This window comes from Coccinella septempunctata, chromosome 4 (genome assembly GCF_907165205.1).
Source record: "Coccinella septempunctata chromosome 4, icCocSept1.1, whole genome shotgun sequence".
NCBI classification, from domain to species: domain Eukaryota; kingdom Metazoa; phylum Arthropoda; class Insecta; order Coleoptera; family Coccinellidae; genus Coccinella; species Coccinella septempunctata.
In genome coordinates, this window is record NC_058192.1 from 35045126 (window position 1) to 35070637 (window position 25512).

Sequence of the window (25512 nt, forward strand, 5' to 3'; positions counted from 1 at the left end):
CTTAAAATGTTGCTCGTTATCTAATATTTTTACAGTAGAAAAATCAAGTTTGTGCTCATCTTTGAAATAATGGGAACACAAAGCTGTCTCCTCACTATTCTAATGTATCTAATATTTGTGCTGTTTAATTCTACTCTGTAAATGTTGTCTGGTTTGGTCTACATATATCTTATCACAGTCTAGACAAGGAATCCCGTATATCACGCCTGATTTAAGTTCTTTATCGATAGGGTCTTTAATTTTACTATACAATGAAGCAACAGTTTTCATGTTATGAAAAACTAATTCGTTATTTTCTCTTTTAAGTATTCTTTTAATCTTTTGTGAAAGCTCTGGGATGTAAGGAACCTTGAAATATGATTTGGAAGGTTTGGCTGTGTTGCCTTTATTGTTTTTCATTTTTTGTAAAAGTTCCGGAATGATCTTGTCGACAAAAGATTTAGGGTATCTATTATTTCGTAATATGTTCCTTACTTTATTTATGTTTTGGTCGTGATATACGGGGTTGCTTAGTTAATTGCTCTATAAAGTAAATTGTTGATGGCACCGATCTTATAACAAGTGGCATGATTTGATAGATAATTCGAAATAATCCCTGAGCTAGAAGGCTTAGTATACCAATTAGTGGTGAGCCTCTGTTCTCCTGTACGATATAAGCAAACGTCCAGAAAGGGCAACGAACCCTCACTTTCAACTTCCACTTGAACTGGACCCTCTCATGGTAGCGGTTAAAAAACATGACAGCCTCTTCAATCCTATCCTCAGGCAAAGCCATGATGGAATCATCCACATAGTATTTGATGAAAGGGACAAAAAAGGGCAGCTGGGACATCACCACCCTGACCAAGTCGTTCATCACAAAGGATGCCAAAATGGGACTCGCAATAGACTGTGATAAGATATATGTAGGCCAAACCAGACAACATTCACAGAGTAGAATTAAACAGCTCAAATATGATATTAGAGACATTCAGAATAGTGACAGCTTTGTGTTCCCATTATTTCAAAGATGAGCACAAACTTGATTTTTCTAATGTGAAAATATTAGATAACGAGCAACATTTTAAGAAAAGAAACATCTTGGAGATGAAACACATTAACATCAATATGAATTTTAGGTCTGATACTGAACATTTAAGCAGATTGTACAATTCCATCCTGACTAAATACACGAATTTGAGATGAGTTAATCGTTGTGGCTGAAATATAAGGAATTGGTGTTCCGTGGTTGGTAGCTGACAGTTCATGACTGGGCCTCTTTGAGGTTAATATTTTCTGTAACCCTTGATTCTGGAATTTTCTAACGTTGTTTGGTTTGGATGTGCTTTCATATGATGAATTTTATGATTGATGACTGATGTTACCTTTTAATTTATGTTCAATGCTTTTTAAAAACTCTAATTTATAGAGGTAATTTCTTTACCATTGTTGTGTATAGTTGTGTAGTCATTCTTAATGTTTTCAGGCCTGATGAATTATATGAAAATCTAAGAAACGTCGCCAAATATAGTCTAAGAGTTTTGCGGTGTTTGTCCTTGTTCCCACTAAAAGATTTCTTTTCACTATGGGCTATACTAGAAAAAAAGAAGAATACGGGGAGGGGAAAGCTGATGAAAGTCATAAAGAATATTTACAAATTGAACAGAAATCGTGTAATAAGTATGAATAGAACATCGAAAACCTTCCAAACAAAAACAGGATTGAGACAGGCAGGAAGTTTGAGTCCGGTGCTGTTCCTAATATTTATGGATGAAATTTCGAAGGAATGCCCGAAGAGAACTAAGAAGTTTAAGGTTGAATACAAACATATGGAGAGGGCGGAAATATCGGAATGCGCTTTTGTAGATGACATCATCGTAATCACTGAACGGGAAAAAGATCGACAGAGAAACATGGAAATATGTCCTCAGAGATTTCGGAATGGAAATTAATAAGAGCAAGACGAAAGCTGTGGTGATAGGAGATCCTGAACATAGGATTGGACGTAACAAAGATCGAACAGGAGAAGACGTTTAGATACTTGGGAGTAGAACTAAGCAAGGACGGAAAACAAGACGTAGAAATTAATCGAAGGATAGAAAGTACAATAAGGTTATACAAAGATGAAGGCATACAAGGCAATCTATAGACCGACACTAACCTTCTCATGCGAGTCATGGGCCCTGAATAGGAAACAGAAAAGCAGGATGAAGGCTGTGGAAATGAAATACCTCAGAAGAGCGAAGGGTGTGACTCGAATGCATAAAATAAGAAATGAAAAATTTTTCAAGACCAAGAGATAGAGCCCATACAAGATTTGGTAGAAAAAGGACAACTCAGCTGGTGGGAACATTTGAACCGAATGAACAAGGAAAGACCCGTAAAACAAATATGGGAAGCCAAAATCCAAAAGAGGAGGAGGAGAGGAAGACCAGAGCAAACATGGAATAACACCCTGACTTAAATCATCAATGAGAAAGGAAAAACCTGGAATGAAGCAAAAGCTATGGCATTGAACAAGAGATTGTGGACCAAGTTTGTGCATGGAAATGAAGCCCAAGTCTAAGAATTTATAATTGAATTGTAGGGAAATTAGGGTAATTATTTTGATTTGTAATTTAACACCCTACACCATTGTATGGTGTATTCCCTATATATATATATATAATTACCCTAATTTCCTTCAGTGTAACGTTTTATACTCGTCATCGAGTTACAGCAATACATAAATATAAACCAATTATCAGTCTATTCCCTGAATATCAATAGATTCATATATAGTAAGACTGTGATTATATCACAAAACAAAGCCCTGGATTAGTTTTGTCGCTCAGGATGTTTTTTTCTGGTTTCGACTAAGTGGATATTCGATTGCAATACAAGGAATAAAATTATAATTTCGCGCCTTCAATTATAATGCAGACAACTGTAATTTAACCGTTTGACATTACGATTTCTGCGCCATCTAATTTCTCAGTATGTGAAACACAGGCCAAAATGTATCCGATTTTTAGTACTAGAGATATGAGGGCGATTTCCATCTTCCTAACTCTATAACCTTTGATGTCAACCATGATTACGTCGACATATCTGCGTCGAACTTCTGGTTAGACATCCGTAAGGTTGTTTCCCGAGACTGAGGTCTTCATCCTTGCCATCCAGGTTCAAGTGATTCCAACAAGTAACTACAGGAAATATATCGCCAAGGATGCCTCAGTACCGGACGATAGCTATTGGCAAGGCTGTGCGACACATGACCATTGGATGTCAGAAGTTCGCGGACACGGAGTACAAGAATCGATATGATGCTGCGGTCCTAGTAGAGCTTGTGGCGATCATTTTCTAATGCATAATCTGGATGGTAATTGTAATAAGGAACTTTTTTTAGAAGTTGGTATTTTATCGCCAATTCTTGGTTTAATTATAGCGTCGTTTTGACATTAACGAAATTTCATGTGCGCCAACCTTACCCCGTTCTAGTTACAAAAACTAGAAAATTATTCAGTGGCCAACCGACTACTTCCACAAAAGTGAATGGACTATGCTATGCTGCTACGTAGAATGTTTTAGAATTTTCTTATTCTTGAGAACAGCATATATGTGAAACTTGTATGATCTCTTATGAAGCTTTTATTGTTTTCAGATCAGTTCGTTAAGGACCAGTCAAGGCCCCCCTGCAGTAACTTTAAATAATACAGACGGCTTATCTCAAGTTCTATCACCTCGAACCCAAGGAATCGTTCATAATCCAAGTTCAACAAACCAAAACATCCCAGCTCGCATATCGGGAGCTTCCGCTGTTCAAAATCAAAGAGCAATACTTCGACCGGTACGTTCTTAAATGTTCAGTAAAATTAATTTGATTATTGAAAATTCAACATCAAGTCAAAACCGGGTGATTGGCCAAGTCTCAATGGTTATCAAAAAAATATTGAAACAAATTCAAGTCACGTATTTTAGAAATTTTAGACATTTGAAAAAAATTCAGAAAATCTATACCTTGTGATAGTCCTTTTACTCTTGTTGCTCTAAGTCTTTACTTTTCTATGTTTTGTTATGTAATAACGCTTCTTTATTGGCGAATCCAATAATCTAAACGCCGCCTAGCGGCCACAATCACTAACCTAGAAAGTGAGAAATAAATAGAGTTTAACTTGTTTGGGTTAGATATTTTCATTACATATTCGGTTACCAGTGAACTATACTTCTCACAAAAATTTATAAAAGAAGGGTATGTGGAATTGAAGGGTGGGTAAGATCATGTCTAGTAGATAATCCAAGATAATGGTAGCCAAAATCGCACTCAACGGTGAGCCCATCGGTGTGCCAAATATTTGTTCATAAAACTTGCCGTCAAAGACAAATTATGTGTTTTTAAATATGAAATCAATGATCTTTAAGAAACTCTCCTTGCCAGTGGCGGATTTACATATTTGCCGCCAGAAGGCTATTAAAATTTTGCCGCCCTTACCACAATTATTTAGTTCAAAATATTGGGGAAAATTTTTGTGTCAGTGAATATGTAACATTGAGATTTGTACACCGTTTTACTAATAACTACTCATGATTATTGTGACCTAGGGAATCGATGTGTCAGTTCCCGAGTTCCCAGATCAATTTTACAATGCAACGATTAAGATGAGATTTCACAAGACATAGAATGTTTATTTCTGAATGAAATAAAATTTTGTCATAGACTTCTAGAGAGGCGAAGTAATGAATATATTAATTGATATTAGTCACACACATATACATTCAATAAACGTAATTAAATCACTTTTATTGGGCACACAGTTTGAAATAGAATAGATATATTCTATATCAAATGAAAAGAAGAAATTTATTATCATTAAGTATGGCACACCATATATACATGGTATCTGGTCCAACAGTTTCAAAAATTAAGGGGGTGATTCTTCGTCAGAAATTAGGCTGGACCTTTAATGTAAAATTTTCTTCTCTGAGCCCCACTGCTTAGTTACAGCCCGAAAAGCAGTTTTTAATTTTTTTCTTGAGAATCGAAAAACTGACAAGAATGAAATCAAGCAGATTTTATGCGGGGTAGAAATTTTTGGTGCTGTTCCTCTATTAATGAAAGTGCTAGAAAAACCCACTCCTAAACATTGTTTCGCTTCTTTTTTTTTTCATATCCATATTTCACAATGAAAGATTGATTTTGGATAGCTTGATCTTTTCTTCACAAATAAGTTCTCTTCTAGTTTCTTTTGAAAATTCAGGGTTTTTCAGTTATTAGCAAAAAATGAAATTTTGACGATTTCGAAAAGTTCTCCTAACTTTTTTGTCATTGAAGTTACAGATTTGAAACTTGAACCTCCTACAGGCACTCTTATATGTAGAATCCACCAAAAATTTCTTTTCATTTCGAAATATTAGGCGAACTTTCGTTTTTTCAAAAGCAAACTTTCATTGAACTTATTATTTTCGAATTGAAAAGAAAGATTCTGTCAGTAGGATCTACGTATAAAAGTGACTTAGAACTTTCAGATCTGTAACTTCAAACACAAAAAAGTTATGAGAACTTTTCGAAATCGTCAAAATCCCAATTTTTGTTTATAACTCAAAATTTTGAAATGATAGGCCGGTTCTGTTTTCAGATTTAAATTAGTCATGAAAAAAGAGCTCGAGAATGTGTTATCCGTTTTCTTTTAGTTGCTATAGTTGTCGAGATCCCCTCAGTAGACAACGAATTTTGCCCATCCTGTACATAGAGCCATAGATACGAAGTTCTGGACAAACATTTCTTGAATTGTGTTTTTGTAGGAACCGAAGAAACACATCCCAACGATTCAGAATCTGGTTTCACCAAAATTTTTCAACCTCACGAAGTTTCAGTATAGTCCCATGCGGCCGAAATAAGAGGGAAACAGGAAAATAGTAATGATGCACTACTTGTTCAGTTTTTTTTATATTTAGGGAAAATCAGATGTAGATAGATATTAAAATATTTTTGAAATACAAGTATTTCAGTTTCTATAATTAGTACAAACAAAATTGTCCCCAAATTTGCCGCCCCCTGAAATCTGCCGCCCTAGGCTGCAGCCTGCTCAGCCTCTATGGTAAATCCGCCACTGCTCCTTGCTTAAGGTAGTATGGGGTTTTATTAGATCCCAGTTCTTGCTCAGAATTCCTAATATGAGATTTGATGGAATATTCGTAAAGAGAGAATGACGTCCAGTGAAATCAGAATGTACCCTTCTGGCAGGGTTACACCCTTCATTTTGTCTACAAACGCAAATGTATCCTTGATGTTGTATTAATTTCTTCCTTGGTATGAAACTTTTAAGATGACAGCGATGAACTTTGAAATTTTATGTTACCGAATTAATAGAACTTACAATGGGGCGCATAGGAATATTATCTTTGTGTACTTGGTGGAACTGTAAAAGCTTTACAGATCCACCAATTTCATAGTGAATTTTTATTATTCTGAAACGATTTTTGAGTGAAATGGAATTAATTGTAACAATTGCCCAAGTTTCTACTATAGATATGTCCAAAACCAAATGTCAATACTTTCATGTAGTTCCGTTGGGCCATAGTGAAAAGCAAAGTTCTAAACGCCATCTTATTCTGCCTTGGACATCCTCTTAATTTAATATGTTTAAGTATACACGATAAGCTGTATAAAAAATGTTTTATTATTTCACCATATAAATGTCCCAACGATAATTTTTCAAGAGTTTTTGCTTATATGCACATGTATGCTATTATAAGTTTGTTATATATGTATATTTGACCCCTAAAGAAATATAAAATGTTAGTTGGGGAAGAAATGAAAAATCATTCAAAAATTTTTCACCGTCTCATAATTTTTTCCAGACCTATGTTAGTTCAGGCAAAGTCACCGTGACAGCAAGTCAGATAAATTCGAACAGGTTAATCAGCCCCCAAGGAACTGTACTGACAACAGCTTCAAGGATATCCACACTTCCAGCACAACCTCAGAATGCATTACAGATGAGCAATACTGCAACAAGGATAGCCACAACTCCACAAGCAATGACCATTAATAGATTAACAGGGTCAGCAAGTATTGCACAAAATACTAGTGGGAATAATTTGGGGTCAGCTAGAATTCTCCATTCCATTGTGGCTGTTGCTAATTCGCAAGCAAGAAATATTTATACTTCTGGGACTAAGGTCATCACACAATCGACACCAGGTAAATCATTTACGTACATTTACAGAATGCAACATAATTTTTCAGGTTGAAGTTTTGAAATATTTATTTTATTGTGTACCTGAGTTCTCCCTGTTAGATTATGATTGTAAAAACATACGCTATCAAACACACATTGCAAGCATCGGGTTACAATCATATTCTAGACTTTTCAATCTAGAACTTCAATATTGTCATCAGAAGGTCTTTTCATCCGCGAAAAAAATTGAATAATGCAAGTATGTACCGTATAAACTCGGCTACTCTTATAGTCTAGAGATATCAACATTTGCGAGCACAAATTTAAGGAAGGCCGATTTTTCAATATATGATTCCTTATACTCACTAGAACACAAAACGACGTCTTTCCCAGCTGGGAGACGTTGCGTTCTCAAGTGCGCAGCGCTCGTTTATAGGTGAAAAAGATTAAATTGCACCCATTTTAGGAAAATTTATTTTTGTTGCATTTACCTCGGAACACAATTGAGAATATCAATTTTTTTGGGCAGACGTTTTGGCAGTTGCTGAATGCCTGGCAGACACCATTTTGATGAAGAGAATAGTGAAATTTCAAACCATTTCAGGAAGGCTGAAATTTTGATATTATATTATTTAGATATTCCAAAGAAATTGGCAGACATAAATCCTGTTGCTTGAAGAAGGCAGACGCCCTCAAAGTTTCAAAATGCTATATCGGACAGGAAATAAGCGAAGTGAATGATCGCAAGAGTCAGTCTCTTACTATGAAAGTCAATGTGAGAACATCGAGGCTGTTGTTGAACAGTTTGAACCAGACGGAGTGTTCATTGTTGATCTCGACCATTCGGTCTTGTCTATCGAGTCAGGTTTGTGTCAGCGTTCCCGGGTTTTACTTGAGACTTTTAGTTTCCTTAATCTCTAGCAGAACAATTATGTTTTAGATGCCAAAGGTAAAATGTTAGATTTAATTTTTTCGAATAATAAATCACTGAACCTCGATGCTGCAGTCGATGTCCTATCGAAATTAGATTTTCATGCCTCAGCACTCGCCTTCAGTGTTGCAAGTGGATCAAACTTCAGAAGAAAACAATAAATTATATAGCTTAAAATTTAAAGTCTTTAGATTATGAGAGTTTGAATGAAGATTTATCTTCCATAGATTCGACAACTGAGTTCAGAGCAGTTGACGAAGATGTCGACTCTCAGGTTGATGTTTTTTACACTTACATAATGCAATTGAAAAACTTGTACCAAAAATTAGAATGAAACCATCTAATTTTCCAAAATGGTTTTCAAGTGAGTTGAAACATAGGTTTTCAGTAAGAAAATGGCTCATATGAAATAAAAGATTTCGAATACTTACTTGCGATGATTAGGTATCAAAAATTTTGTGGCCTCAGGTCTCGGTGTAAAAAATTGTCTAATTAGTGTTATAACAGTTTTATCAGGTAAACTGAGGAAACTATCATAAGTAATCCTAAAAAGTTCTGGAACTGTAAATTCTAGGAGGGAGGTCAATTATTTACCCAATGTTATGTAGCATGATGGTGGTCAATTTCGCACCGAGAGGGAAATAGCCGATGCTTTTGTTAGGTTCTTCTAATCGCTTTATAAACCGAATAATGGCTGTGTTCGGGTTCGAATTTCGGACAGTCCGAGAATTGTTCTAGAACTGCGCAGAACTGTTGCGCCCTAGTATCGAATCCTCTGCGCAGTTCTAGAACCATTTTCGGACTGTCCGAAATTCGAACCCGAATACAGCTAATATCAACATCTTCTGCAACGCAACTGATTTATTGATTCATTTAGTGATATGGGTGACACTATTTCTTTCCCGATGATTCATATCGAACAGCTGTTGCACGGCATCGAATCTTTCGACATAAACAAAGGTTCGGGACCTTAAAATATCCGGTGTTGTTGAAGAAATGCAAGTAATTTATCGTTCTTCCACTTCCTTGAATGATGGCGTTTTCTCAGATATTTGGAAGACTCATCAAGCCCATTTATAAATCGGAACCCAAAGAAGACATTTCTACTTATAGACCGATAACCATACTCAGCGAAATCCCTTAGTTGTTTGAATCAATTATTGACGAGCAAATCAAGTGAAGAAATATTCCCGAACAGAATGCATTTTTACAGGGTAGAAGTGTTGAGACCAATCTTCTTATATTCGCTTAGTAGTAGTATGTAATTGAGGCTTTGGAAAATCATAAACAGGTCGAAGTAATTTACACTGATCTTGCGAAACCGTTCGATAGTCAGTATCATGAAATTTTGAGGAGACAGCTCACAATGTTTGGTTTCCACGGAAATTTCTATTGTTGGTTCTTATCTCTCGGATAGATACCAAATCGTTAAAATAGGTGGCAAATTGTCATTTCCGATACCTGTGACTTCATTGGTTCTCTAGAGAAGTCACCTGGGGCCGTTGTTGTTTTTAATATTAATCAACGACTTGGGCCTTGTCATCCGTTTAGTTAGATTTTTACTGTTTGCGGATGATTTGAAGCTTTTTTTTTCAGTCGAATCGTTATCCGATGTTGAGGTTAGACTTTCGGGCTGTGGAGCAGTGGTGTGCTGCGAATTATCTGAATATCAACATCAACAAATGTCAATTCATGACTGTGCCCCGTCTGGAGTGTCCTATCACGGTCGATTACATTATTGTTGGTGAGCCTATCGTATATTTCTCTTCTCAGACAAATGTTGAAGTTCTCATCTGTGGTTTCCACCCAGCAAACACTGAAATCCAGTCACTGTACAAAAACTGCACATCGTTGCTTCACTTGACTGCAGTGACGGTAAAGCAGTAACTGCACCAAAAAGGACCGTATATGTCCCGGTGGACTGTGCAAGTACTGAACAGTACATACTGCAGTTGATATACAGCCACAGCTGCACTTTAAAAACAGCGATGGTATTGCAATCACTGTACAGCAAGCTGCACTTCAAATGCAGCAGTTACGTGCTAAAACTGTACAGCAATTTGTGCTTTAAATGCAGTATGCACTTTGCAAAAACTTCAAATGCGGAAGTTACGTGCTAAAACTGTACAGCAAGCTGTAGTTTAAAAGCAGTAGTCACAATGCAAAAACTGTACAGTAAGCTGCACTTCAAATGCAGTGGTCACTGTGCAAAAACTGTACAGCAAGCTACACTTCAAATGCAGCAGTGAAATGCAAAAACTGTACAGCTAGCTGTATTTTATATGCAGTTTGGTCACTGTGCAAAAACTGTACAGCAAGCTGTATTTTATATACAGTAGTCACTGTGCTCAAACTGTACAGTAAGCTGCACTTTATATGCAGTAGTCCCTTTGCAAAAACTGTACAGCAAGCTGTATTTTATATACAATAGTCACTATGCTCAAACTGTACAGCAAACTGCACTTTAAATGTAGCAGTCACTGCGTTAAAAAAAAACTGTACAGCAAGTTGCACTTTAAATGCAACAATAGCTGTGCAAGCACTGTACGGCAAGCTGCACTTTATGTGCAGCAGTCATTGTGCAGTAACTATATCGTTACCCATCATAATGAACCCTAGCAGCTACCTACGAAAATCGCCGAAGCTGCGTAGTTCGTGCCTGCTATAAACGCCGGTTACGTGGAGGGTGTACAGTAGTGCGTCGCCTGTGGCGCCATCGTTTGGTGTATGCTGTATCGCAATAGACGTGTATGCTACCCTGTGATCGCAACCGTCGAGAGCAGTGATGCCATCGTTTGGCTACCTCTGGTACAACCATGGTGAGATGAAGTATTCTTCTACGCCGCTACAATATAATCCATATTTTGGTAATGAAAGGAATCTTCAATTATTGAATTAAATCTGTTGATGAAATGTCTCTTTAACCTTCATAACGCCCAACGACTAACGTTAAACGTTCCAACTCCCAACAAACGACAGACCTTTCGGGCATAATCGTCAATAACGTACTCTACCGATCGTACCTTCCTAAACTGGATGCATTGCAGCATTACAGAAACTGTGCAGTTACTGTCTATCAAATACTGCATTTTCAGACTTCATAATTGAAAAATGGAGAATTATCATTGTTGAAACTTCGCAGTAACTCTATATCAAATACTCCATTTTTGAAATGAAGAATTGCAAATACAGAAACTGCGCAGTCACTGCATATCAAAAACTGCATTTTTAAATGCAGAATTATAAATACAGAAACTATGCAGTCCCTGTATGTCAAAAACTGCATTTTCGAAATGCGGAATTATCGATACAGAAACTATACAGTCACTGTATATCAAATAATGCATTTTTGAAATGCAGAATTATAAATACAGAAAGTGTACAGTACCTAACTATATATCAAATACTGCATTGTTATATGCAGAAGTATTAATACAGAAACAGTGCAGTCACTGTATATAAAAAACTGCATTTTAAAAATGGAGTTTTATCGATACCAAAAATGTACGGTAACTGTATATCAAATACTGCATTTTTTATGCAGAAATATCAATACAGAAACTGTGCAGTCACTGTATGTCAAAAACTGCATTTTTAAAATGGAGTTTTATCGATACCGGAAATGTACAGTAACTGTATATCAGATACTGCATTTTTATGCAGAAATATCAATAAAGAAACGGTGCAGTCACTGTATGTCAAAAACTGCATTTTTATAATGCAGAATTATCAATACAGAAACTATGCAGTACCTAACTGTATTGCACTTTTGACATGTAGAATAGTAAATACAGAAACTGTGCGGTCACTGTATATCGAAAACTGCATTTTTGAAATGCAGTTTCATCAATACAGAGAATGAACAGTAACTGTATATAAAATACTGCTTTTTTTTAAAGCAGATTTATCAATACAGATATTGTGCAGTTACTGTACATCAAAAACTGCATTTTGAAAATGCAGAATTATCAATACAGAAACTGTGCAGTTACTGTATATCAAAAACTGCGTTTTGAAAATGCAGAATTATCAATACAGAAACTGTGCAGTCACTGTACATCAAAAACTGCGTTTTGAAAATGTAGAATTATCAATACAGAAACTGTGCAGTTACTGTACATCAAAAACTGCATTCTGAAAATGCAGAATTATCAATACAGAAATTGTGCAGATACTGTACAGAAAAAACTGCGTTTTGAAAATGCAGAATTATCAATACAAAAACTGTGAAGTCACTGTACATCAAAAACTGCGTTTTAAAAATGCAGAATTATCAATACAGAAACTGTGCAGTCACTGTACATCAAAAACTGCATTTTGAAAATGCAGAATTATCAATACATAAACCGTGCAGTTTCAGTACAGCAATCTCTGTGCTGCATTCTGGTGGCACTTGTAGTGCAGTATTTGTACAGTTGCTGTATATTGTGTTTGTTGGGCATACACCATGACGGATAGTTTTTTGATGGAGAGGGTTCAAAACAAGTTTCTCAGGTATGATGCGGTTAGAATGGGTACATTTTCGATTCACACTTTCTCCGCGAGTCGAATGCGTGAGCGGCGCTACACTAGCAAGGCACCCCAAAGAATTTCTAGAATTTAAATGTCCTAGTTTTGCTCTCGTTTTGCTCTCGTTTTGATCCGTTTTGCTCACTTCTTAGTTTATTTTGCTCACCTATGTGCATTGAGCTATAGACAACTCGAAAGTGCCCTGCTGGTGTAATATTACACTAGCACGGCACCTCAACGGATCTTTCCGATATTGGTTTCAATCGAAAGCCCTCGTTTATTCCGTTTTGCTCACCAGTCCGTTAGTTTTGCTTATTTATACTTGTGGGATAGCTGCGTTTTGCTCCTATTTTGTTCTTTTCAAATCTGCAATTAGTTTTTCTCTACTACTTACCGTTACCGAGATATACATGATGATGTGCCCTACTGGTGTTATATTACACTAGCACCTCAAGGAATCTTTCCGATATTGATTTCAATTGAAAGCCCTCGTTTTGCTCATCATTTTTTTTTGTGTGTAGCAGGGGGAAAATCTGCAAAACAGACGAACACACCCTCAGCTGAGGGGGAACAGTGTGGGGATTCTCACTCTCTGAGCTCGAGACCCACTAAAAACCCTTAACTGCTTCTTCATAGGTTCCGGGCATTTTGCCTATTAACCAGTTGACTCTTTTTTTTCTGGACTCTCACACGATCATAGTCGTGTTGATAGTTGTATGCTGCCTATAGCTTTTATAGGTTAAGCTCTTCTTTGGTTACATTTAAATCCTTAACTGATCTCTCGGTCTTCGGTGGTAGGTTCTTGACCTTCTAGCTTCTTCCGTTGGATCGTAGTCGACTAATCTTCGTAGTTCCTCATTTGGCTGTTGTTTGGCTTTGTCCAATATCCTTTCCGCCTTTCTCTTCATAAATTCTGTAACTGGTTCCCATTCCAAGTCCTTGTAGATTTGTTTGTTCCTAACAAACCAGGGTACGTCCATCGCCATTCTAAGGAGTTTATTCTCAGTGGCCTGTATTCTCTTGATGTGGGTCTTGGCTGCGAAGCCCCATGCCGCCGATCCATATGTGAGTTGTGGTCGCGCAATAGTTTTAATCATCGTCAACTTGATGTTCTTATTCATATGACTTCTTCTGCCTATGAGTGGATAAAGTTTACTCATTGCGGCTTTTGTTTTATCAACAGCACATTTGATGTGGTTTTTCCATGTAAGTCCTCTGTCAAGCGTCACTCCTAGGTATGTTGCTTCATTTTTCCATTCAACCTCTTCTCCATCAACTTCAAGGTTTTCTTCCATCCTCAATCTTCTCTTTTGCAGTAATATTGCTTGAGTCTTTCTTCCATTGATTTGGATTTTCCATTTGATGCACCATTTGAGTAATTCATCTATGGCTTCCTGCAGTCTCCGGTGTATGATCTCTGGGCGTCGATGTCTGAACGCTATTCCTGTGTCATCTGCGTACAAGGTGAGCATATTTCTAGCATTCTTCGGGATATCATAAACGTATATTACGTAAAGCAGAGGTCCAAGTACCGATCCTTGAGGCACTCCCGCTTCCAATTGTCTGGTTTGAGAGGTTGCTCCATCTATCTTCACATAAAAGTTTCTATTCCTCAGATAGTTCCTTATAATCTTGCATAGCTTGGTCGAATATCCTGCTTTTTTCATCTTGTAGATTAGGCCTTCGTGCCATGCTCTCTCGATATCCATCAGAACTAATCCTGTGGCCTGTTTGGTCTGCATTCCTTCGGTGACGTATTCTATGAGCCGTAGTAACTGGAGTTCAGTCGAGTGTTCTCGTCGAAATCCAAATTGTTCAGGTGGAATTATCTTCAACATTTCTGTTTCCTCATTCAGCCGTTTGGCGATAACCCTCTCGACGACTTTTCCTAGTGCTGATAGTAGGCTGATTGGTCTATAATTTTGAGGAAATTTCCGTTCCTTTCCAGGCTTGTTGAAAACTATCATTTCTGCAGTTTTCCATCTCTTTGGGTAGTATTCGGTCCTCATCACTCCGTTTGTTATATTCGTCAAGGCTGCTATTCCTTTTCTAGGCAATTTCTTCAACATATAATTCGTTATCCTATCTTCTCCCGGTGCTTTCCGGTTTTTCAGTTTCATTATTATCTCTGATTTCTGTTGGTGAAGCCGGTTTTGGAATGATTTCGGTTTCCGGTGGTTCCATCATCAGTTCTTCGTTTGCCTCCACTTCTTCTTCTAGATCTTCATTGTCATCATCATTTCTGTAATTTATTCTGGCTTCTCTCTCAATTGAGTCGGCAAGTGCTTCGGCTTTTTCAAGTCTCGTATATATCATTCCGTTTGCTCCATGCAGTGGAGGTATAACTGTCTGTTCTCGTCGTAAGCGTTTTTGCATTTTCCAAGCCGAGTGATCTATTCTATTCAGTTCCCTTAATATCTGGTGCCATCTGTTATTACGCAGTTCTGTTAAAGCATTTTTCAATATCTGACTATGCTTATTCAGTTTCTTCTTGTCTTCTTCTCTTTTTGTTGTTCTGTAGATTTTCCTGAGTCTTCTGTCCTTTTTTAAGTTCCTTTATATCCCTTGGCGTATCTCCATGTGAATGTTTCGGAATTGGTTTCCTTATTCTCTTGGTGCTTTCTTCATAGGCTTCTTTTATTTGATTTTCCAATTTTTCAACTGCTTCATCTAATTCATCCCGGGTGTTTATTTGGGGAATTTCTGTGATTTTCTCCTGAAGTAAATTCTTATATTTCTCCCAGTCTGTGCGATCCTTGGTTTGTGTCTCTTCTTCGTTTCTTGGGCCATGTCTTCTATTGTATCAATGCTGATTTCTTCAGTGATGTCTTTCATTACGACAATGTCCAGTACATCGGGTAGTCCATTTACTCTTGGTATGTAGGTCGGTATATCAGGTCCTATCACAACTGCATTAAGTTTTTCAGCATAAATCTTCAGTCTTCTCCCGTTGGTATTTTCCACCCTACTATTCCATTCCTGCGATTTGCAGTTAAGATCACCAATTATGATTTTCGGGTGTCTTCCTTCTAGTAGCATTTTTAGATCCTCTTCCAGCATGTCCTTATCCGGTGATTTATAAGTCGAAATAATCTTCACTTGTCCTCGATTGGTATTCACAATAATCGATATTGCTTCTACTTCTTGACCATTGAATATTTGGTCGAAATGGTGATCCATATTCCTTCTAGCCAGTATAGCAACGCCACCTGTGCTGTTAGGTCTATCATTTCTGTAGATATCGTAATTGGGAAATGCTATCCGAACGTTGGGGTTAAGTCTTGTTTCTTGGAGAGCTATGACATCCGGTCTCTTCTCTTCAATCAGTTCTTCGAATTCTGGTCTGCGGGCTCTCAATCCTTCGACGTTCCAAGAGACGATTATGAGATTGTTCTTTATCGTCGTATCAGCCATTAAATCTTCTTAATAATTTGCTGCATCTTCTTCTCAATCTCTTTCTACAGATTCTGCATCATCGTGCCGAGGAGGTTTTTCGTGAACTTATCCAGTTCCTCAGTGATTCCAGAAATTCCTTTTCTGGTTTCGGCTTTTTTGACGGTTTTTGCCTTTTCCGTCTTTTTCTCTGGTTTCTTCGTCTCTTTGACTGCTTTGGTTTCAGTTTCCTGGGGTTTCTTCACTTCCGAAGAGTTTTGGGCTGGCTTCGGCGTATTTTGTGTTGGCCTCGAGCTGGTTTGGTTTGATCTTGGCGATCTCTTGGCCTTTTTAGTGACCAATTTCCATTCGCTACATCCCTTGTAGCTGGCTGGATGTCCTTGCTCTCCACAGAGAACACAAGAAAGCATTTCGCTCCTCGTTCTCCCTGGTAAGCGCACACTCCTTGAAGCTGTGATTACCGGAGCATTTCACGCACCTCCATGGAAAAGTGCACTTACTTTGGGCATGTCCATATCGCTGACAGCGATAACATTGTCCATGTTGTAGAGCCTTCTCACCTCGAAGATACCCTTATTCTGGGTTTTAACCAGCAATAAGGGCATCGGCTTTTTTGTTATATTTGAGGTCATCCTCATGACCTCAGCATCGACGATATAATATTATAATAATTTTGCCCTGAAGGATCATTCCCCCGAAAATACCGCCCACTATCTCCTGATTGGCCGACTGACGGAAGGTCAATTGTCTGTTATCTTTGTTTAACCCATTTATGAAGTTTGAAAGAAGTTAGGCACAGGTTTTTGATATGATTGTACAAGTTGAAAGAAATATGGGGTAAATAGGGATTTAATTTTAAATTTTGTACAGCTGACCAGTGACCATAGATAACCTAACCTGTTTGTTTATATTCTACTCTGTGATCTGTGGTTTATATTTACATAACCGCTACAATCGGAGCCGGAAACTTTCTGATTTTTATTCGACTTATTGAACTAATTGAATGAGACCATGAGACCATTGTTACTATCTATGAAGTGAATTTGATGATGAAATGCATTAAGAGTTCTTCTTTTGGGTACATCGAACTTTCCATTTTCCAATAATAATAGTACGTAGCGAATGAATTGTACAACAAATACCATTCTATGCAGTTATATATTTTTTTTAGGTAATGTTAGATGATCGAAATACTCGAAAACCTGGACCATTGTCAAATAACAAATAACTAAAATTTTAATTGATGATTAAATGTAATTTGAACCAATAAATTTTATTGACGAGTAGAATAAGTATCTGTCAGTCAGAGTCGGCAAAGTCAAATCCCCGATACTTATCACATTCAATGCCTCAAGAAAATGCTGAATTTTCTTGAATTGAATATATTATATGGATTACAAGAGATAAAGTATAAAAACGACCTAAACGTTATAACATTCTCCTCAAATATGATTTCAAAAAGAAGATAATATATGAGTACTTATGGAAGAATCAATTTTGAACTGCAAAATGCGTTTTAATACTATAAAATATTTCAGCCTATTTCATAAACAGTTTCTATCCGTTCAATCCACATACACCAGATTGTATGGTATCCCGTCACATTAAACTCTACTAAAACTTATACGGGTGCTTTACTCGTTGTTTGATGTTAAACATAGTTATGCTTATTATCAAAAAAATATATCGTGGGCAAACAACCAAAACCCACTAAATACTATTTTTTTGGAACCTTTAACTCCAAAACCATCTTTCCGAGCAATCTATAACCTTCATAATTTACTTCAAGTCCACAATAGCTAACGTTCAACAGTAAAAATCTATCAAGTTCACCGAGGGGAATTCTCAGAATGCAATGCACTTGGGTTATGATTGTACGCTCACGATATAAAGATAGATGTAATCAAGCAATGATCGGAGTAACATTTTATTTATGTCAACATTACACATTACGGATTGTATTCATTGTGAATGATCTCATAAAGAGAGTACTTTTTTCATTTCATATTTCATGTATTTTCGAGTGAAATAGAAATTTTTCATATGTTTTTTCCTTCATTTCACAAATCCTATCAATATTATAATATCTTTGAAATTGAACGCTTGAAAATGGAGATTTAGCAGTGTCGGAATGGGAACGAAGAGCCACAGAGAGCAAATTTTTCTTGGAATGGACCAGATTATTTTTTCTTCAGAATTATAATTATTAATATATTTCATGAAAAATAACAAAAACTATGCTATAATGAGTTTTAATTAATTAAGGGAATAATAGAAAACAGTGTAAGTGTAACATTAAGTTACGAAAACAGAGAAATTAAGAATAATAACTAATAATTATCAAAAACAAACAAATTACTTGTATGTTATGACTGTAAGTTTCAATTTTTACATTTTTACAATGGCTTGGACCAGGGCCGTCGAGAGCTTCGGCGAGCCCTGGTACTTACAGATATTATGGGTCCCCCTTTGGTTTCAGGTGTTAGCACTGTATAAAATACAGGCCGAGTCTTTGACTCGAAACACTTTTTTCCTTTATAATTTTTTCAGAATCTGCTCGGTTTAAAATATACAGGCTGTAAAAACCATTAAATTTTTTTATTGTTATATAGTTCTATCTCACAAACGGTTTCGTTTGATGAAATTAATTTCGGAATATAGTTCCAACCCAACAAACAGCAACTGCACAGATACTGCATTACAACTGCACAGTTTCTGCGTTGATAATACTGCATTATAAAAATGCAGTTTTTGATATACAGGGTGTTTCATCATAAACTGGACAAACATATTGGGTCGGTAAATGACACCGTGAGAATCATTTTTGCCTTCTGACATATGCCCCGTTTTCGACGCATAAGCGAGATACAGGGTGTTCACTGTCGTATTTGAGCAATATTCTAATGGGTGTGGTCAGTTATGTATAAACCTCAAAGTAACAGTTTCTGGTCACATCTGAGTATTTTTGAGCGCTCAATTCAGAAAAGCTGAAGGACTCCGAAATTTTTTTACCAAAGGGCGGAAAACCTGCTATGTTCGTGATTTTTTTTTGTCGGTTGCCAAATTGAATTTCATTTTTTGAATTAATACAATTTTCGAAGAATTTCTGTGAAGAAACTTTTTTTACATGTCTACAGCGAAAAAAAGTTCACCCGAGATTTTTGAAATGATTCACGATTGTACTTCCTTTTATTCCTAACACGAATATGAAAACAGTATCGAAAAATATCAAACCGTTTCTTTACTGCAGCCGTCCAAATATCTCTAACATAATAAAAAAAAAACTGGTTGGGGTTTGAGGCCCAAAACTCTTAAATTGAGCTCGAAACATTCCAAATGGTAATATGTATTTAGAAAAAAAAAATATTTTCGATGAAACTTTGTTGGGAGTCGAACTCACGACTTTGTGGTATTACCCTCACCTGTGGAAGCAAATTGAAAGTATTCCAAGGATATTAACCTTTGTTACCAAGCAACGGTTATTCGAATGCACTGTCAAATTCTGTGAATGGGAAAGTTTCCTAAAACTCCAAAATCGAATTTTAGTTTATTTATGGAAACCCTTCTTTTTATCCAACACATAAAGGATTCGCTTCAAAATTCAGAAATATACCGTTCAAAACTTGGTAAATATTCGAATATGTGAAAGCTTGTGACGTAGAATGCCTTCACTAAAGTCTAGTAATTTTTGTTAATTCGGCAACAGTGGAACTGATCAAGAAGATATAAAATTCTATGTCCACAGATTACAAAAAATTGTTTCTGTAATCTGTGTCTATACCTTCTAAAAACCGATGGCATTTTGTGTCATTGTTTGATATTTCTATGCATTGTTTGTTTTCGTTGTCAAATGTGATCACCAAACTTGATATTTATTACGTCTAGGGTGATCAAAAAACTTTCATGCCCATAATTGATTCGATGGGCGTTGCCAGATTGTGAAAATGACGTAGAATGTTCATAAGAGAGCACTTCTGTAATCAGAATTTTCCTAAGTGCAAGAGTTGGGAACAATATTTTTTCTACAAGCGCTTGAAATATATAAATGTATCCATTTCACGAAACATCTCATATCTCATTTGATTAATTCATATATAATGACAGACGTAACTATACAGGGTGTTTTATTGGTAAATGAACATACAGTAACCTGAGCTAGAGCTACTCTAGACGAGTCCCATATATGATAGGTCTAATCAATTCCATAACCGAGATACAGGGTGCTTCATGTATTCACCTAAAATTTCAATTTCTCATAACTTTTGAACCAACCAGTATGGTTGGTTGATATTTTTAATATATGTTTCACTTGGAATGGAATGCAATTGAACCAACGTAGATTTCCGCAAAGAAAAAGGAATAATGATTCGGTTATTCCATAGCAAAACACCATCTTCTAGAGTTAATTGGTTTCTGATCATGAAAAATCTTTTTTACTCATCATTATTCTTGGCGAATTTAGGCCAACCATTTTTAACAAAGTTTACGATTTTAGACAATTGTAGATCAAATCGTGTTTTCTGTTTAATCAACTCAAAATTCATGTTTACATCACTATTCCGGAAATAATTTAAATAATTCACATCAACATTATCAATATGCTCTGAATACTTAATTTGTAACCGGGATAGATAATCAGCAACATTTCTCTCGGATTTAATGAACTCGAACATCATGCTGATAGTTCGATAAGAAAACAGCCCACCTCCTCAGTCTATTTGCGGAAAATACAGGGATTCCCTTTGCCGGATTGAAAATTGACATTAACGGTTTATTGTCTGTCACTGAAGTGAACTTCCTTCCAAACAAATATTGGTTAGATTTACTAATACCAAAAATAATCGCTAATCATTCCCGTTCAATCTGGCTGTAGTTTCTTTCAGCAGATGAAAAAGTGCGTGATGCATAAGAAATGACCCGTTCTCTACCCGTAGTATCAACCTGTGAAATCATAGCTCCTAAACTAATTGGGCTAGCATCAGTTGTTGGTTTAATTGGCAACTTTACATAATAATGTGATGTACTCGAAATAGTTGCCAAATTTGGAACGAATTTTCCGAAATATTTTTTATATCTAAAATTGATTTCAATTCTGTCACCGATTTGGGAATTGGTGGTTCTTTTAGAGCCTGAATCTTTTCATCATTTACATGAATACCCCCTTTACTAATTGTGTAACCAAGATATTGAACTACCCTTTCATTAAATGAATTCTCTATGGACACTTTCAATCCTGAATTTTCCATAATACTTAGGACTCGAAATAATCGCATATCATGTTCAGCTTGATCATCAACAAAAACTTTTACACCTGGTATACCGCTAAAAAGCTCTGTCATTAATTTTTGAAACTTATCACATGCCGGAGCTACTCCAAAAGGTAATCTCAAATAACGAAAGAGACCTTTATGAGTACTTATTGCGAAGCGAGTACGTTAATGTTCTATGTTCATATCAGAATGTTAATATTCATCCGGCCGATCGAACAATTCGAGAAGTTCATAGAGGGCATATTCGAGTTGTGACATTTTGTGTAAATCACATGGATATCGTACCCTATAATATCTGTTAAAGAATATGTGCAGCTCATTACTCTTTCCCCATGTACTTGCGTACAGTTTTCGCCTTTCCCAGCAGTACCGCCTTTTGCATGACTCTATAGATATTTTCATCCAACTGAAGTTTCCTCTAGTTCTCTAGTAGTTTCTTCGTTATCAGGTCCATGGATGAAATGACAATAAGGATGGTCTTGATATCTGTCAGCTTCCAGTGTCTCCTGGTTTGTTCCTCGAGATCTCTGTATTTTCAAATTTTTTCAGTGTGCCTAGAAGATTGTTATTATTTGGAATCGCCACGTCGATGAATAGTGCTCTGTCCTCATCCTTATTGATCCCAGTAGAGCTTGTGCTGTTCATTTTCCAATGCAGCATCCGCATGGTAATTGTAATAAGGAACCTTTTTCGAACTTAGAAGTTGATGTTTTAGTGCCAATTCTTGGTGACGAATTTTGGCAACAGCATTATGTCTATTTTTGTACTCCGTGCCCGCTAATTTCTGGCATCCCCCGGTGCTGTGCTGTTTCATGTGTCGCACAGCCATAACGACAGCTATCGTCCGCCACTGACGTATCCTTGGCGATCAGCAACAACAAACTACTCTATGGAGTTCTAACGAAGCAGCCTTGCTCAGGAAATATTTTCGAAGTCCTTCAATATCCTGGGACACACGGTTGGACAAATCAACAATTCTTCTACCCCCCAAGATGTAGTGGCAGCTCTGTCCGTTCTATTGAGCTTTTGGGGTGATGTTTATTGTGTTTAGTCAGCATCGTCCTTATTTTTCTCTGTAAGGCTGCTAAATCGGTGGTGGTCCAAGAGATGATACCTAATGAGTAGCTCAGCGCCGAGCAAGCGTAGGTATTAATCGGTTTTATCAGATTCTTGCTGTCAACACCAGTTCTCATTATCCTTCTCAATCTTCGGGTGAACTCCTCCGTTAATTCTTTCTTCATCTGGGTCTGATCGATTTTTCTTGCCTGTTTTATGCCTAGATACTTGTATGTGTCTCCTTCCTTTAATGCTTCAATTTCTGCACCTTACTTGAGTTTGAACGTACCATCTTCTGTTTTCCCTCTCGTTATGTTCAGCAGTCGACATTTTTCTAGTCCAAACTTCATTTTGATGTCTTCCGAGAATCCTTCCACCATTTTCTGCATCTGTTTCATTTGTTTCTTGGTAGATGCGAAAAGTTTCAAATCGTCCATGCAAAGGAGATGATTCAGTTTCATAATTGTTCTACTACCGCTCTTGATGGTAAATACGTAGTCCGTAGAATTCAATCTATGAGACAAGGGATTCAGGGCCATGCAGAACCACAGAGGGCTCAGCGAATCTCCTTGGAAAATTCCGCGTCTTATTGGAATAGGTCCTGTTGTAATCGAGCCATCTGCTGCGAGTTTCAAATCGTCCATGTAAAGGAGATGATTCAGTTTCATCATTGTTCTACTACCGCTCTTGATGGCAAATCCGTAGTCCGGAACTAGGGATCCACCTTGTAAATCTTCAAGATCGTCAAGAGCCATTCGTGAGGTATGGAATCGAATGCTTTTTTGTAGTCTATGTTCGCAGCGTATAGATTCCCTCGCTTGGAGAACGCTTGATTGCAGATAACTGAATCTGTTTTTAGTTGTTCTTTGCACCCTCGGCTGTCTTTGGTGCATTCTTTCTGTTGCATGGCGATGATGTTATTCCTTTCGCAATGGTTGTGAATTCGGTTTGAAATGCATGATGTGATTAATTTGTACATCCTTGGAAGACATGTGGTTGGTCGGTACTTGGATGGGTCTTCTCTATTTCTTCGGTCTTTAGGTAACAGGTATGTTGTGCCATATGTAACTTTCCATTTTCCCCATCAGAAGATGTGAGTGACTGGTAGAAAATTTATTACGACTTTTCGAATGATTTATTGTCTCTTTTCCGGCTATAATTGCTTTTTTATCTCCTCAGGCGTTCTGCATACAGACTTAATTTTTGCTTCACAGTGTCGAGGTAGTGGTGAGCTGTAGCATTCTGCGTCTCTCGTTCTGTGTGTGTCCTGTTTCTATCCATGATTTCTTTGGCAGTTTTCACAACCTTTCTTCCTCGATTCCCGTTCAAGAACTCCGTCGGTCGTCCAATGTCTCTTCTTAGCCTCTCTATTTATTATTATTATTATTGGGACATAATTCCGCTAAATGACCTACTTCATCACATACATTACATGTACGAGGATGTATTGATATATAGTTAGCCTAGACCAGCTCCATGCATAAAAAAATGTTGCCTTACCATAGAAAGGAACAATAACTCATTAGAAGTGTCAGTGTGAAGTTTGAGGTCAAAAAAGTAAACCAAAGTTACGCAATAAATTTAAAGGGAGAAGATGTCACCGAAATTGTGAAAATCGAAAAATGGAGTATCAAGCCATCACCAATTACCTGTATTTAAAAGGGTTAAAAGGCAAGCAGATTCACGAAGATATGCTTAATACCCTCGGTGATCAATGTCCTTTCTATGCGACCTTGAAAACATTTTTACCTCAAAAAAGGTAAATGTTCCATTGAAGATGATGACAAAATATCGATGACATGATTTTATCAGACCTTCGAATTGGGCTAAAAAGGATATCTGAAGCACTGAATATTTCATACGAACGCGTTCATCATATTGTTTACGTCAATTCAAAATTGCTGCAAAATGGATACCCAAATGTTTTAATGTTGACCAAAAGCGTTCGATCTGTGCTCGATTTGAAAACGATGTAGACTTCTTAAACCGAATTGTTACTATGGATGAAACTTGGGTACATTTCTACGATCCAGAAACAAAACAACAATGGCGACACTCTAGGCCTGTTTTGGTTCGTTTTTACGATGGTTCCAGAACGGTTGAAAACAGTCGCACATCCATTTATACAGCGTAAGCTCGCGAGTATTTTCCCATGCTGCTCCACTAATTTGAACCGATTCGGAACCGCCTCAAGTGCGAACCAAAACAAAGCTTCTGGTTCTCCAAGACCTAAGAAGTTTCGTGTCCAAAAATCTGCTGAAGAAGTTCTTGCTTCAGTTTCTGGTAAGATCGCAAATGGAATCTAGGCATCGGAGAACGTCGTCGCACGTTTTAAACTGATGTGCAGAAGGCATACAGCAAATATACAGCACTGGCAGGGCAGATGAGAGATATGTGGATGTTGAGAAAGGAGGACATTGTGCCTTTGATTATCAGCGTGAATGGGCTACTACTGAAGAAGACGGTTGCCCACCTGGAAGAACTGGAGTTGCCAACCAACACTATCACGTGGACGCAGAAGACGGTCATACTGGGTACTGTCAACATAATAAGGAAAGTCGTCTCACCTCACTAAACAACGGAGTCTCCCTTCGGTTGCCCCCGGAAGGCTACGGATTAATCCACATTTCTGTGTGAAGGAAAAAATAATATCGGTTTAAAACGTGCGACGACGTTGTCCGATGCCTAGATTCTATTGTTTGCGATCTTCCTATTGTCGTATTTGCAAGTTTCGATCGCTCATTGCTTTTCGTATTCCCTCCAACCAGTTTTTCTTCGATCTTCCTCTACGTCTTCTTATATTTGGTATCCACTCCATTATTTGTTTCGGTTATCGCGTTTGTCCCATCCGTTGAACAGGTCCATACCAGATCAGTTGATTTCTCTCTATATCATCCATGATTGTGCCTTCTACTCCCATTTGATTACTTACTTCCTGGTTTCTTATTCTTTGCATTCTTGATATTCTAGCCGATCTCCTCAACGCATCCATCTCTGCAGCTTCTATCCTGTTCTTATTTCTTTCTGTCAGTCTCCATGTCTCATATCCATATGTTAATTGGCTTTTGATCATTGTATTGTATATGTTGGACTTTCGTGAACAAGCTATGTTTTTGCTTCACAATATTCCATTCGAACAGCCAATCACTTTTCTTGCCTCTGTTACTCTAGATCTTATCTCATTGTCATCTGTGCCGCTTGTGTCGAACTTCAC

At 37.2% G+C, this 25512-nt stretch overlaps 1 protein-coding gene across 6 annotated transcripts in view; it reads left to right on the plus strand.

Annotated features, from left to right (window-relative positions):
- LOC123311813 (histone deacetylase complex subunit SAP130) overlaps nucleotides 1-25512 on the plus strand; it is a 167037-nt gene that overhangs the window by 22134 nt on the left and 119391 nt on the right. For 5 of the 6 annotated variants that reach the window (XM_044895915.1, XM_044895911.1, XM_044895917.1 and 2 more), the window contains exons 4-5: nucleotides 3623-3808; nucleotides 6820-7162. In XM_044895915.1, the coding sequence (XP_044751850.1) occupies nucleotides 3623-3808; nucleotides 6820-7162 (529 nt within the window). The remainder of the gene's footprint in view (nucleotides 1-3622; nucleotides 3809-6819; nucleotides 7163-25512) is intronic. The other variant, XM_044895914.1, reaches the window with a different exon arrangement.